Consider the following 15,177-nt stretch of genomic DNA (forward strand, 5'->3'; position numbering starts at 1 on the left):
CCTCCAGGAGCAGCTATAGCTTCTCTGGACAACTTGTGCCAAGTCCTCACCACTCTCACAGGGAGGAATTTCTTCCCAATATTTTATCTAAACCTGCCCTCTGTTTGAAGCCATTCCCCCTTGTCCTGTCACTCCATGCCTGTCCAAAGTCCCTCTCCAGCTCTCTTGATACTCCCTTTAGGCACTGGAAGATGCTCTGAGGTTTCCCCAGAGCCTTCTTTTCATCACAGTTTGGACTGTAATTTACCCTCATGCTGAGGGCAATGACCACATATTCCAGCTGTCATTTTTGCTATTATTACACCAACTTGCCCACTCCAATGCCTTGCTGAACAGCATGCTTAATTGAGCTCATTCCTTTATTATTCAGAGAGTACCACTCTGCTGACATGGTATCCCACAGACAAAATGTATTAAGATCTGTCAGTGTTGTTCCTAATGGCATCATTTCATTACTCCCCTTGTAATTCTTCCTCTGTAGATGTTACTCAATGGTTCACTACAGGGCACTGAAAAAAGATTTAGGACCCCAGAGTTACTGGAAACACCAGATCCTGTTTTATATTCCATAGACAGTTATAGCTCTAAGGTGGAAAGCAGGGCCTGCAGAACATCTTCATGACCAGAAACACATGAGACAATTTCCCCTCACAACTCCATCAGCCTTTCTTTGTAATAAGGGAAGAGAAAAGCACATTCCTGACCCTGCCTTAGTGGCACAACACCATCTGAAGTCAATAATGCAGGAGCAATGCTGGGTGGGTGGGATCCCAACTTAGGGAAGGAAACCTATCTACAATTCCATCATTTTTCCAATGAAACCATAACATTCAAACCACTTTTAAAAGCTGTGGATAGCAACATGACAAGATGAGCAATGCCTTTTGCCCCAGTCATACCCATCTGTTGTGATGATCCAGATACCTTTGGATGGACCACACAGGCAAGAATTCTTCTTTTTCTCTTCTGATTATTGGAAGAAGCAGCAGCACTGAGTTAAAAATAAGACCAAGCATTCTCCAGACCAGCAATTATTCTCTTGACTTGTACTTGTCTGTACTCTTTCTCTCACTAATCACTGCAGCACTAAATAAGGCCAGAGAAGTTTGAAATCCTAGGCCAATCTCAGCTCAGTAAATGACTAATAACACAAGTCGTTTACACACATTTAATTCAACATACCAGAAGCAATTTTCTCACTCTCTTTAGCATTTTATTTGCTTATAAATACAAGTCAATACCACAAGATGGCACTTTCTTACTTGCAACACACACTATTATAAACACTTACCCTCTTCAAATGTTCCCAGAATTTTACGACATGTAACTTCTCAGTGGTTCTGAAACATTTAAAAAAGCAAGACCTTCTACAAACTGCATTTGTGTTTGATGTATATTAAATGAGGTCAGGTAATTAAATTCAAAAAAAGGAATTTATAAATATTTCAGATAAGAAAATTTAAATATAAAAGCAGAGTTTGTTTTAATTAAACTGAATAACAATTTAAACAGGCCATAATGTATCTACATGGTTTAATTTAATTTAAAATCCCTTTTAAACAATCAAATCCTCTAGCCATTCATCAAAACACCTATCTACTCAGCTCTTTAGAAAATATTCTTGGTTAAGAAACCACCTATACTTTTTCATAACAATCCTTATTCTGTCCTGTAGGTGGAAATGAAGCAAAATCATATTCCAGACTAGAAAACAGGATAAGAAGGAAGAAACTTTAAAAAACCTGATAACTTCAGACACTTCAACTCATTCTTTCTTGCATTTCTCAAAATACATGATCTGGTTTTAAAGTCTTTGAACGAAATGTAAACACTAGAAAACTCATTGTTGAAGTATGTGAAGAATAAAGAACCCTGCACTAATATAGTGCATAATGATGCTGTGTCAAACTTGTCATTTACAGTAAATGTCACCATTTCCTTGGGATTGTCATGCCTTTTTTTTTAACTAATTCCTTTTGATGTCTGTAGATTCTCTCCTTCATTTTTTTGTTATTCCCATTGTTCAACAGGAAGGGATGTAGTTTCTGTTCTCTTCAGAAAAGTTTCACAAGATCCAAGTTTTTTACTCCATTTTTTTTTAATAAAGAGGTGGCAAAATTTTCAGCTTGCAATATTTCTGTTCTGCCCAGGATATTATACATCAGGAGATTCCTCAAAAAACTGAGAAGTCAGAGAGTTCCAAAAAAGAAAGCAGTTAAGGCAGTCGATGTCTACATTTGGATTTCTTGTTTATGTTACATATCAATGTCTCCATCATAGGCCAGGGTTAGAGGCTTCTGCTGTGGTGGAGGGCTTTGATGCTGCTTCGTTTTTTTGCTACGGGAAAAGCATTTCAGAAGACAAAATTACAAACTGTAACAAGCTCAGAAACATCATCAACCCCCAGATTTCAATTTAAAAAATCAACTTTCCACAGTGGCTACTGAATGCTGTAACTGGGTAGCACCACAGCCTGGACACACAGCCTGCCATGAAGGGGCAGCCAGCTGTGCTCCCCCTCTGCAGAGGAAATAAAGCACATTTGTCTCCCACTCTTCTCACAGCTGACAAAACAAGGAACACCTCGCAGAAAAATTGGAACATGAGCTGTCTGGGAGTGGGATATTCTCATATTTCCTTGGCATGGTATTGAAGCAACAATAATTATTATTGAAAAATGCATTTCCTCAGCAGCCTCCAAGTGATGGAGAAGTGTGTAATGTTATTTAAAAAATCCTCTGTATCCTCTGCTGTGAAGCCACAGAGAAATGGAGCTACATGGCTTGGAAAATAAGGGAGTTGCAGCTCCTAAGCTGTTATTTGAGCTTTTAACCCAAGAGAGAGAATGAGAGAAAGACTAAGAGAGTGAAAGGGAATAAATTGCTGGATGAAAGTGGGCAGTGATGCTGTCAGGCCACGGCTGTGACTCTCTGGTTGCCTGCCCTGACTGGACAGGGCTTGGGCCAGCTTGCACTGTGAATGTTTGTAAGTTCAGGCCAAATCCCTGGGAATTGCAGGACACCTGGATGCTTCCCCCTTCTCCCCTTCTGTCCTCCCAGAGGCACCAATGGCAGTGGCTTCCCAGGCACTCAAAGCAGGGAGGGCACACTCCCCTCACCCCCAGGCAAACCCCAGAGCCCTGCTCTAAAGGGGCAGATCTGCTACCCTGTCCTTAACAATGGCTGGTAAGAGCAGCTTTAAACACAGGATCTGATGTATGCACTGCAAAAACCTATTTAGGGATTTTCTGAGCTGTAGCGAACAGCCAAGAAACCACAATTAACACCAAGAGACCCAATCTCCCATGAACTCTTAAGCCATCTCTGAATCCATTTATCTTCCTGGCATGCATAGCCCTGGCAGCAGCAAGCTCACAAGGTAATAATGCACTGTGGGAAAAATAATATCTTTTGTTTATTTTAAATGACCATTTCATCGGATGCCTCCTACTTCTTTTATTGTGGGAGATAAAAATTCCATAGCACCCTTTTCTCCCCCATTCATGATTTCATAGATCTCTATTGTATTCCCACATCAAACATCATTTTTCAACTGAATGTCCCTATTCTATTTAGTCCTTCCTTGAGCAGAAGCCAGCTCCTTGTTCCAATCACTCTCCCTGCCTTTCTTCAGTTTTACTTTATCTTTTTTTTGAAGAATACAATAAAACCTTTTTCTAATTCCAGCAGAAGTCTGAATAAATATAAGTGCCTATTGATAACCAAAAATAATTCTTTCCCTGCATGGCCACCAAACTTCTTCACAATAACAGCTGTTAACATTTACAGTTTGGAGAGCTTTAATTACCCTGAGATAGGGGCCAAATGAAGGTACTTAGGTAGTCCAGCTTCCATCCTTTCCTGAAGCCTTGAACATTAAATGCCTGCAATGCAGTGTCGTGGTGTCTTTTGGATTGTTTAAATAAAAGAAAACTAGCTGTTATTTAAGGACAGAATACCTGCCATACTCACCACATCAAGTAGGATGTAAAAATCAGGAAAATGATGATGAAGAACCCTCCAGCTGATACTCCATATACCCATATCTTCAGTTTACCATCTGTTGGAAGACAAGGAAAAAGGACAGAGGAAGAAAAGGAGAGGATAAAATACTTTATTCTAAAATACACCAAGTTTTAAGAGATCAATTAAAGAGACATTAGTAGTATCATTGATGGGGAACACAACTGAGACTGGCTATAATTAATAAACCCATATTTTTGATAGGAAGATTTCTGAAAAAAATCCCTTATTTTAAAGACAAAACTTTAATGGAAAGGAGCAGAGGCACAGGATAATTAGGGTGCATTCCCTCCAGAGCCCAGTGGCTGCTCTGGCAGAGGCAGTTCAATGCTGAGCTGACCCAGACAGACACAGGCAACACCTGATGTGTTTAGCTGAGGGCTGAGAAGGGATGGGATTGTTCTCTATAAATACTTGGGGGTCAGCTGGGGTAAATACCAGCAAGCACAAGTGGAAAAGCTGCTTAGAACTGGGAAACACTTGGGCAACAAATGGGAATAAATTCAGCTTAGAATAAAAACAAGAATAGCCTTTGTAACAGTAATAAGGATAAAGCTGGGAAAGAGCTTTCTGGTAGGGCCTCAGAGCAGCAGACAAAACTGGAGTTAAGACAAGGTAAGGATGTGGATTTGGTTCTTTGGGCTGCAGTGACCCAGGACCCCTGCAGGAACCTCTCCATGCACACGTGGGCATGAGTCTGTTCAAACATTCCCTTGTCTCAGAACACTTCACTTGGACAGGTCCTTAATTACAAGCTTTGCATTAATAATAACAGCAATTTTTGAAAGATCAATATTTCTGTTCCTCGCTCTGTTTCTGGCTGCACAGCTTTCCTTGCAGGGAGCAGCTTTGGTACTTTTCCACACAGCAGCAGTCTGAGCTGATTCACACCAACAGAGCTGCAAATGCACACTGGAGGCAGGAACAGGAACCTGAGCCGTGCCCACAGACATGGTTTGACAGAGGCCATTTCAAATTCAGTCAAGTGAGAGGGACAATCACTGAGCCTGGTTTTCATTTTATGTTTGAATGACAATTTTTTTTTCAAAGGGAAACACATTTAATCAGATCCCATTCTTTCTTGTTTTTCTTCCAGACTTTGGGGAAAGGCTGAGTACCTCTCACAGATTTTTTTCTGCTCCTCAAAACACTTGTAGACTATCTCCCATATGAGAAAAGCTCTGTTCATCAGGACTGGCTTGGTTTGTTTGAGTTATTTTGCTGGAGTCCAGTATGAAATTCGTTGCCCTCTCATCTGGAGATGGCCAAGAAATACTTAGCAATCCTGCAAAGGGACTGTCACAGCCCCCTAAAGGCATCACTGCTGTGAAGGCAGTTCTGCTCTCCATCCCCAGCAGAAAGGCACTGGACCATGTCATCTGACAATTTAAACAATGCTATTTAAATTGCCTCTCAAGTTGAAGAAAAGTTTCTGTACCTGAACTCTGGCCTCTCAGAGTGTCATTAAGAGAGGAAAAGCACAGCCTGATTTGAAATCAGTTCTGTGCACTCCTGTAGAGCATTTATAGAAGAACAAAAACATCAGCCTCATTTAATCAAAATCAAATTAGTGTTCCAAATTGTAAATGGGAAGCGAAACCACAGATAAACTGGAGAAGACACAAGTACTTTCATTGACCAGCACAATGTCAAGGACTGTGGTGCTGCAGGGTGTTAAATGCCATCCACACAGGCAGCTCTCACCACAGACCTGCTGTCAAGAGCAGGACAGGCAGGTAACAGTGCTTTCCTGGCTCAGCCAACAGTAACCTCTGCAAATCCCCTGAGTAGTGAGCCTGAGAGCCTCTTTGAGGGGAGCAATTACACATTTTGTCGTGGAGTTAGACAAAGGGGAGAGATTTGAAGAGCAGTAGCTTTGAGCTGGGGTCTGAAGAGCACATACAGATTGAAGAGTTAACTGCAGGATGCCACAGGGCTGGGGATACACTTAGCACACATGGGGCACCTTTATTCCCTTCCCATATTGTTTCTATAACATTTCTGCTGTAAATTAGGCAACACCATGTTCTGCAAAAGTGCCTCAGTCACTATTTCTGTTGCAGACCTTGGGTGAGGGTTGGCTCACAGGTGCTGCACTGAGGTAAAGCCCTCCAGAAGATTTTAGTGCTGCAGACTCAAATGTTGCTTTAAAAAGGGAGGACTGCAGCATCCACCTACACCTCCCTCCCTCTTTCTAACCCCACAAAGGTACCAGGCAAAGAGATGATACCCAGGTAAAACAGCCTACAGAGAGCCAGGGGTGTTGACAAAAAGGCAATTAACCCCAAACCTGTGACTCAAAGTGCAGGTGAACCATGTGGGTGAACTGGATGAAGGGTTTGATCAAAAAGCAGCCAACTTTAAAGGGCTTTGGACTGAGCTCTGTGAGCCCAGAGACTGTCAACGCAAAGGTTAACCACTGTCTGCAAATCAAATATGTAAATGTAACATTCAAAGTGTGATCACATATATCAGACAGAATTATGGCTCCCTGAATCCCCTAAGAGAACCTTTCACTACATGCTTTCTAAAGTCTTGTGTTCATTAGGAACTAATTGCAAACAAATGCAGTGTCAGGTACCTGAAGAGAGGGAGGAACTGCACTGTGCCAGTATTTTATAACACGAGGAGAACATGCATTTCAGTAAAACCTGATGTGCCTGACACGTTTGCTTCCCATTTTTAAAGTCCTATTTGCATTTCAGAAATTTGTTTTGAATGAATTAATCAGAACAACAGTCAAAATGGTAATCATATATTAGAGCAATGGACCAGTCTGGGCACATGCAGTCTGTGGTTCCAGTTGGGAAGGATTTTGTGCTGTGGATGTCAAAGGTCCATCTGGGATGAGCTGCTTGGGCACAGCAGCTTGTCTGCCCTTGTGGGATGCTTTTAATATTGTAACTTCAACCCTCAAGACTAAACTGTACACTTTATACCCTGTTCTTTTCATATATTTTTGAAATATGGCAAGAAACAACCAATGTTTTCGTTAATGAAATCTTAAGCATTTTCTGCTCTGAAACTTCTGAAGTGCTAGTGATCAATATCTTTCCTAGTCCAAACATATTACTTCTAGAAACATCATCAGATAATAGTTCTAAACATCCCCCAAAACCACATATGAGCATAATTTTGCAAAATATTATTTCTCCATTCTGTCTTTGCTATCTCTCAACATAAGAGATTGTGATTCCTCTGTACAGGCACAAAGGCATGAAAGACAGCACACGAGCTGGAAACTGGGAGGTCGCTCTGCAGCTCCCAGACACAATCTCTGATGCTATCATCTACAAAGCTTGTACCTTTCTTCTACAGAAACCTTCTAAAGACAATCTATTCCATTCATATTTAAGTTTTTCACCTGGATTAAAAGGTTGAATAGACCATCCTTTGAAAATGTCATGCATTTTGGAGTTGACAGGTTTATTTTTTCCGGCAATGGTCTTAACATCAGCTTTCTTATCTTCTAAACCTGGTACCTTCACGCAGTAATCCAGGAGCCCATCTGATCTCATTACTTCTGTATATCCCCGCTCACAGCCACAGACTCCTGTCTGGGAGATAAAAGGGAACTCAGCATTAAACCAAGCAGTGCCCCCTCACAGAACAGTGCACACTGTAGGGAAAGCCTGAACAAACTGCAAGGTATAACCTACACACACAAATTCACCACCACCAAACCAAACCAGCCAGGAACTGATACCTGCAAGCCCGTTTCAGTTCAAAAAAAGCCGAAATATAACTGGGGAATTGATTGAAAAAGAGTCAGTAATTACAGAGAAGTCCAACATATAAACATTTTCATCCCAACAGGCTTAAAAACAGGAATCTGTGGCAAACTCCTCTTGCAAGTAACAATTTTCCCACTGACCCTGCTGGGCAATAGAACAGACAAACCAAAACCAATCCTCCTGCAGACCCAAACCCTCCTCACATGTTTCTACTCCAGTATTTCACAAGGCTATCTAAAATAAAGGTTTCTTCAAGAGGTTTTTTAGAAGTTTGTGGTTTGCTGAATAGATACTCAGTTTTCTGGATTTCTATTTTTAAATGGCTTTTTAATATTGTTTTCCTTTGCTAATTGTCTTGTATCTATAATGTCTAAGGGTCTGATAGTCTTGATCTGACCAGCTGATTGATGCTCCTTCATTTCCTCTTTGACAAAAGTTTTAAACAGTCCCTTTTCTAAAGAACAATACAACAGCACTCAATTAAAATTAAACCATTACAATTCAAGAGGTCTAATTTTAAAACTAAAACCAAAACCCCTCCACAGAACAAACCCAAACTCACAACACCACATCATTTGTGTGAACTCATGATTTTCTTTCAGGATGAAATTCCCACAACATCCTCGAGGTGGTACCACGGACAAACTAAACTATTTTCCAAGTCCTGGAATGCAATCTAAGATGCAATCTGATTAAATGTTGCAGAGTTAATTTCCCAGCCCTGTTCTGCAGCGAGCAGTTACCTGTGTGCAGTAGGAGAAGGGTTTTCTGCACGGCGGGCTGCAGTGCCGCACTTCGGCAGGTTTTGTCCGAAGAGAACACCCTCCTGCAAAAGAAAACACTCAGTGCCTTCAAGGGTATGTTTCAGAATACTTTTGTCTTAGATCACCACAGTGTAAGAAGTGCTTGCCTGCTTGTTTTATATAGTTAAATACTAGTCTATTAAGCACATTAACATAATATCTGTAGGCATTGCATTAATTAATTTACTGTAACAAGGCAGGGAATTACTATCATACCCATCTTGTTAATGGAGAACAGAGATACACAGATTTAAGCAATTTGCCACTGGCCACATAGGAAGTTGGGGACAGAATCCAGAATTAGATGCAGATCTTCTGTGTCCTCATTAATGGCTTATCTACATAAAAAAACATAATCCACATAACGCCCTTGCCCATCCTCACTTGGGAAGGCCTGTGCTTCTATAGGAATAAAAACACGTTAATGAGTTCTTAAATACTTGGCAACCTTTGCACATAAGACTTTTGTTATTATCCTAACTAGATATTATAAATAGAACTAGACATGAACATCTGCGTTTTCATTTCTACTCTCTCCTCATTTACCCTGTGCATATTGAAAGAGATCCCATGGATATGCAGCCCCACTGCCTTTGTCAATCTCACAGAGCTTCAAAGTTCTGACCATGAATTCCCCTCTTCATCCTTCACAGGCAGAATTTGTAGGTCACAGCAACAGCAGGAATCTCTCAGTTTGAGTGATTTGAGACTCTTGTGTTTTGAAAAGAAGAGGAGGTACAGAAGATGGGGTCTCTACCACGCATGTGATGTTCTTTTCTGTTCTTCACAGCCACATGAAGGTTGAACTGAGGGTTGTGTGAGGCAGCCCAGAGAGCCCTTTAGTATGAGTGCACTCATTTCTTCCCATGACCAGCCAGACAGTAAAAGGCAATTAGCCCAAATACTCCTGTGCGATCTGTGTGTGATGCTGAGCTGACAGCAAGGCTGGTGAGCTCCCACCTGTATTTCCTACACACAAAATCCAAACTGAAATTGTGGAAGAGCGAGGAAGGATGCCCAAACTCCCTCTGAGCAACAGATGCAGAAGCAAACAAACCTCTGTGGAGACATTTCACTGACAAGTGTGCGAGGCCATCTGGGGACATACCTGTGACATTCATTCCATCCGAGCGCTGACACCACACCGTGCGCACGTTGTCCTGCCAAAGGCTGCTTTGCCACACGTAGTCATAACATTTCCCTCCTGCAACAAACACCAGTTACTCCTCACCTTGCAAGCAGCCCAGAACCAAGTCCTGAGGGGCAGGAAGCAGCGCTGGGGCCGAGCTACCTGAGCAGGGCCGTGTCTCCATCTCCTGTCCCGAGCAGCTCTCCCGGTTCTCTGCAGCCTGCACGATGAAGGCTCTGGATCGAGACTGGCGCCCGGTGCTCTCAAAGCTCCTGCCACTGATGCAGGTGAGCTCACAGGAGCTCCACTCTGACCACTCTGTCAGGTGGCAGTCGCCTGCACGTTGAAACAAGAAATCACAGGTTTTCAAAGAGAATTAGCCTTGAAGGATAAGGCTAACCTAAGCATACAACTGCTTTAATAACCTTGGGATATCTCTCAGTAGTAAACAATATTTGGATTTTCTGCTTCATGTGGTATCTCATTTTCTCAAAAAACAAAGGAAGACTTTCTTAGATGGTCTAGAAACAGCAGACTGAGCATTTACCTGATCTGCTGAAGCACAGATTTGTGCTACAAGGGCTGACAGTAGTCAGAACTATGGGAGCATGTCTACCTCAGACAGCTACCACAGGCAGAAAATTCACTGTGACCTTCCAAAGCCTTTACCTGGGCAAGGCACAGAGCAGGGTAACTGTAGCACACTTTCTTTCGATGGTAGCTCACCACATAATGCATTTTCTACTGGTTTGGATGTAGCAGAAGCTGATGCATCATGCACTACACATGTGAGGTTGCGGACTTGCAATCCGTCTCCACACTGTCCACCCTACGGGATGGCGAAAGGGAATAGAGGCACATCAGTGACATTATAATAACAAATAACAGAAGAAACACAGTTGATTGTACACCAGATGTCGTCAAAGATACAAATTTTGTCTGCAACAGTATCTCCAGTTATGAGAAGACAGATGGAGATCTCTGTACACCTCTCCACAGAAGCCTGGAGGCAGGGGCAGGGCCATACATGAAAGTGTGTCATAATCAAAGGTGTGGAAGAGGATACATTCATAAAGGATTAATACCATCTTTGAGGCCTGCCCTTCATGCCTTTTACTCAAATTAATGAATTTACTGATTCTTAACTAATGCCAAATTAGATGAGCACACACATTTTGGGCTTCTCATAAGAAGCCAAGAGCAGTGCTTGCCCATAAGGAACAGACATTTCTTCTACCCTCCTTTGATGATACAGCCCAAGAAGAGAACTCACATGATTTAAACCCTGCAACAGCAAAAGTCCTTACTGCACTGTGGGTTGTCTGTGTCATGTTCTAAAGGGAGTGAGCAGATCTAGAGCAGAGATCACCAATTCATGTCACACGCTCTACCAAAACAACCCAAGTCAGCCATCACCTGTCAGCACTAAACCCCATTTGAACAAGAAAAAGGAGGTTCCATCTGAGCCACTCCATGCTCATCATCCCAGTGACATACCCAGGCATACACCAAACTACTGAAGATGACATCCTTTAGTGGAAAATCAATATTCCTTGGCTAAGGTTACGATCAAGGGCTGAGGATGCTCTGAGAGATGAAGCATTGAGGCTATTTCTAGAGAGTGGAATTGTTTCATTCTCATCAGATGAAGAGCTGTGATGCTGTTGAGGTGCCTCATGTCTGCATGATGCCTTATGAACACACACCTGAAGCCTCGTGGAAACAGCACTTTAGAAAAATTCAGTAAACAAAACTCAGGAAGAAGGAAGAAGCATTGCCTTTAAATAACCAAGGGAAATGCTCCTTTGGATTTCTTGGCAGTGGATTCTTCTAAAATAATGGACTTCATCTGCAGAACAGAATGGCTCCTACTGAGTGCATTCATCCAGCAGCAGGTTTGCTAGCAGGAATCTCAAGAACACTTCTGCACACACCTGGCAGCTCTCGCATTCTCTCCCTCCCTTCTGCTGCAGATCCACAATAAAATGGAAGCAAGAGAATAACTAGGTGGATTTAGAGCAGTGCTAATCTAAAGCATCTTAAAGAAGCATTGGTGTAGATTTACTGTATGCAGCCAGATTCCAGGTTTTTAACACAGTGTTTCACTTTAGTCCGTGTGTAACTCACTGTTCTAAATTACTGTTTCACTTTTAGAAGCTGAAACTTCTGTTGTGGTCTGAGATTAATGGTGTGTGAAAAACTCATGCAGCTGTCCACTGGGTTAGAGTGCTTAGAAATGGCTGGTGGGAACAGAAGATGAAGGGAGAATATTCTTGGGGAAATGGGCACTTATCAAACTGCAGTATTTCCAGTTTGAAGTGACTCCAAGAATGACTAAATGACTTTAGAAGACAAGAAGAGTTTTCAAAAATATACTTCTTCTACAGACAGTATATAATTATTTATATACATATCAATATAGAAATAAGAACACTGAGAAATAAATAGGTCAAAACAATAAATTTTTTTCAGTACAACAGTTTCCACTATAAAAGACTACAGGCCTTTTATATGAATGAACACTCTTCATTTTTCTATCACACTATATTGGAGCTACATTCATACTTTCGAATGTCTAGAATTAAAAAAAAAAAAAAAACCCAAACCTATGAATTCTCAAAACAATCCCAAAGAGAAAGATTTGTTTTTAAACAGTGACTCCCACTTGCTTTTTTTCCTTTCAAGACCAGCAATGGGTTTTTTACAATCAATTGAACACACTTAAAATGTCACCCTGTCACTCACATTAGGAGATGCTTTTTGGTGTATTTTAAAAGGTCTTAAGCAATGCAGGAGCACTGCATTAACTTCCTTATAATCTTCAAAATGATTCATGTCCCCAAAATTATACATTTGAAGATCTAATCAATAGATGTGGAGCCAGAGGAAGTTTGTGCCAGCAATGGCACAGTGAGGATGCAGGGAATAGCTGCTAATCAGAGGAGAATTGCCGAGGAAGCCATCACATATTCAAAGCTCAGGGGATCAATTCTTTGTTGTAAATGCTTTCCTTTGGAAGGTGTGATCCTCTAAGGTTTGCCTAAAACCAGGATTTGCCTCTTGTGTCATGATCTCATTGCTGGAAATACGTGGGGAATTGACTTCCACAAGGGATTCCTGCCATTTGTCTCAAAAACTCCTATGCTGACCCCACTGAGGATGCAGAACCCATGCTGGGTTTCCTAAAATCAGGATGTATGTGCCCCTCCACCAGCACTGCATGGAGCTTCCACCACTCACCCTGCTCACCCTGATGGGAAGAGAAGGTTTACACCTCCTGTGTTGGACAGTCAGGAATCTCTGGAATTCAGTAACAACTAATGTAAGGCAGCATCTCCAGGAGCCTTCTCTCACATCACATCTGATACCTCTCACATATAACACTCCAGTAAGACAGGAGGTAACAGCCCTAATGAGATGCTTCACCCAGATGTGCCTTGAAGAAAAGTTTTCCCTTTTTGGCTTTTACTGGGGTTCATGTGTTAGCAATTATTTTAGGTAAAGAGTTGATTGGGCAATGCTTTCACAGGTTGATGAGCATTTAATCAGGTAAAAGTCTCTCTAATGAGGGAGTGTTGCATGATCACATTTAAGAGAGAGCTTTTAAAACCATTAGAAAGGAAAGGTTCTTAGTCTTTTTAGGGATGTCAGCCAGCTAGTGTTTGATAATGCCTGGCTATTCCACTTATATTCTCTTAATGGAAAAAATTATGAACAGTGTCAGACACTGCTATTTTTTTTTTCTTTTTTTTTAAGCTAATCTGAGTAAACCACTTCAACTCTAAAAGGATAATTATTAATGTCCTGTAACCCTTTAAAATTGGAGGTACTGACCAGTTCCTAAGTTCTGCATCCCTCTGAAAGCAGGGGAAATGCCCCATGCTGCCACAGGTGTGCCTGGGATGTGTGCAATTACTTGGGGAGCAACACACTGTGATTTCCATACTGTGACAATCAGCAACACAGAACACTTAGCAGGCTCTATTCCTAACCACAAAGACACCTCTAATTATTCACATGATGTCAATTTAGCATAAAATAGTCCTCCTACAACTAGGAATTGCAGTCTCAGTTATAATACAAGGAAAAAATATTTTAGCCTTATAATTAATTGTCCTGATTCTATTATTACAGGAAGACACTTTCACACCATGCTTTATGGCTTTACCATAGGATGCTTTACCTTATTTCACAAAGCATCCTTGAAAACAGGAATTCTGAAAGCTTTCTTTAGAAGGCAGGCTTAAGCTTCTTTTCGGGTAAAGCACAGGAATAAATCACCCTGTATTTATGAACTACATTTAATTCCTAAGCACCTCATTAAAGAGAAGTGAACATGAATAGAATGGCTTCTCTCCAAAACAAAGCAAAGGGGAGAGAAACTGCTATGTGGTAATTGAAGGAGAAGCAGGCTCTAACTCACTGAATGCAGGGATGGTATCTGGGTTACAGAACACTGTGATTACTCACTCTGAGCTGAAATTTAGCTGGGTTTGGGATGGGCACACTTTAATCTGCACAATGTGTTATTTATCTGAGTAAGCCATGGCCTTAATTCAGCTTCTGTACTGATTTTTTTTATCAGCTGTGTTAGCTCCTATAACCATAAGAAAGTCTCTTCCCTGATGTTTAACAGAATCTGCTTATGTTAGCTAGACAAAATACCAGCTGATGCTATCATTTTGTTCTATTTATGTTAGACATATGTTTTATACATTTTATACATGCTGAGTACAGCACATATAAGGACCACATTCACATCAGTAGTTGCAATGAGTTGTTGATTACAGAAAATATAAATATACCTCTGTTTCTCTGATTTTGGACTGTCACAATCCAGATTTCATTTGTGAAAACCTGAGAAAATTCTGGGTATTTATTGTGCCACTCACATATTCAGTAAAATATTCACTACACATCCCTCCACCACACTGAGAAACCATGTAGGTATTCAAGGCACTGCCAGAACAGAAATCACGAGGGATGTGTGTCTTTATGTACATTATTGGTTTCAATCTCCTACATGATATAATGTGGAGAAGCAGCCACAGATCTGGCACAGGTCTTGTCTCCTGGGACCAGACAGGGCTCGTTTCCACCACACTTCTCCTACCTCCATCTCACCAAAGCCAGTTTTAAGCAGGCTGATAAACCTCACTGTGAAAGATTCACCTCTGCTTAAACTGGGTTACCAACTAATATGTTTTAGTATTGGAAATGTGATCCAACAGATAAGAAGAAAAAGCACGGAGTGGAAGAAAAAGTCAATTCAAGCTTGATGGAAGTCATTGCCAGTGAAAAAAATGATGGCCCCAGTGCTGAGCAGAGGTGGCAGGCATAGGGACAGCACATGGGAACTGAATTCAGACATTTTTAGATCATTGAAAAGATAGCCAGGGAAAGGAGAAAGTAAAAACCAGCCCTTCATACAATAATTCACACTATCGTACCAGAGACCTGGGGGGGAAGACCTACTATACAGTCCTTCA

At 41.3% G+C, this 15,177-nt stretch overlaps 1 protein-coding gene across 3 annotated transcripts in view; it reads right to left on the reverse strand.

Annotated features, from left to right (window-relative positions):
- Positions 1–1,191: 1,191 nt before the first annotated feature.
- THSD7B (thrombospondin type 1 domain containing 7B) overlaps positions 1,192–15,177 on the reverse strand; it is a 295,736-nt gene continuing 281,750 nt past the window's right edge. For all 3 annotated transcript variants that reach the window (XM_077784906.2, XM_085584846.1, XM_085584844.1), the window contains exons 23-29: positions 10,358–10,517; positions 9,851–10,024; positions 9,668–9,763; positions 8,500–8,582; positions 7,387–7,579; positions 3,972–4,059; positions 1,192–2,337 (exon numbers count right to left, since the gene is read on the reverse strand). In XM_077784906.2, coding sequence (XP_077641032.2) covers positions 2,256–2,337; positions 3,972–4,059; positions 7,387–7,579; positions 8,500–8,582; positions 9,668–9,763; positions 9,851–10,024; positions 10,358–10,517 — 876 coding nt within the window. In that variant the 3' untranslated portion in view covers positions 1,192–2,255. The remainder of the gene's footprint in view (positions 2,338–3,971; positions 4,060–7,386; positions 7,580–8,499; positions 8,583–9,667; positions 9,764–9,850; positions 10,025–10,357; positions 10,518–15,177) is intronic.

Source organism: Lonchura striata, chromosome 7 (assembly GCF_050655825.1).
Source record: "Lonchura striata isolate lonStrDom1 chromosome 7, ASM5065582v1, whole genome shotgun sequence".
NCBI classification, from domain to species: domain Eukaryota; kingdom Metazoa; phylum Chordata; class Aves; order Passeriformes; family Estrildidae; genus Lonchura; species Lonchura striata.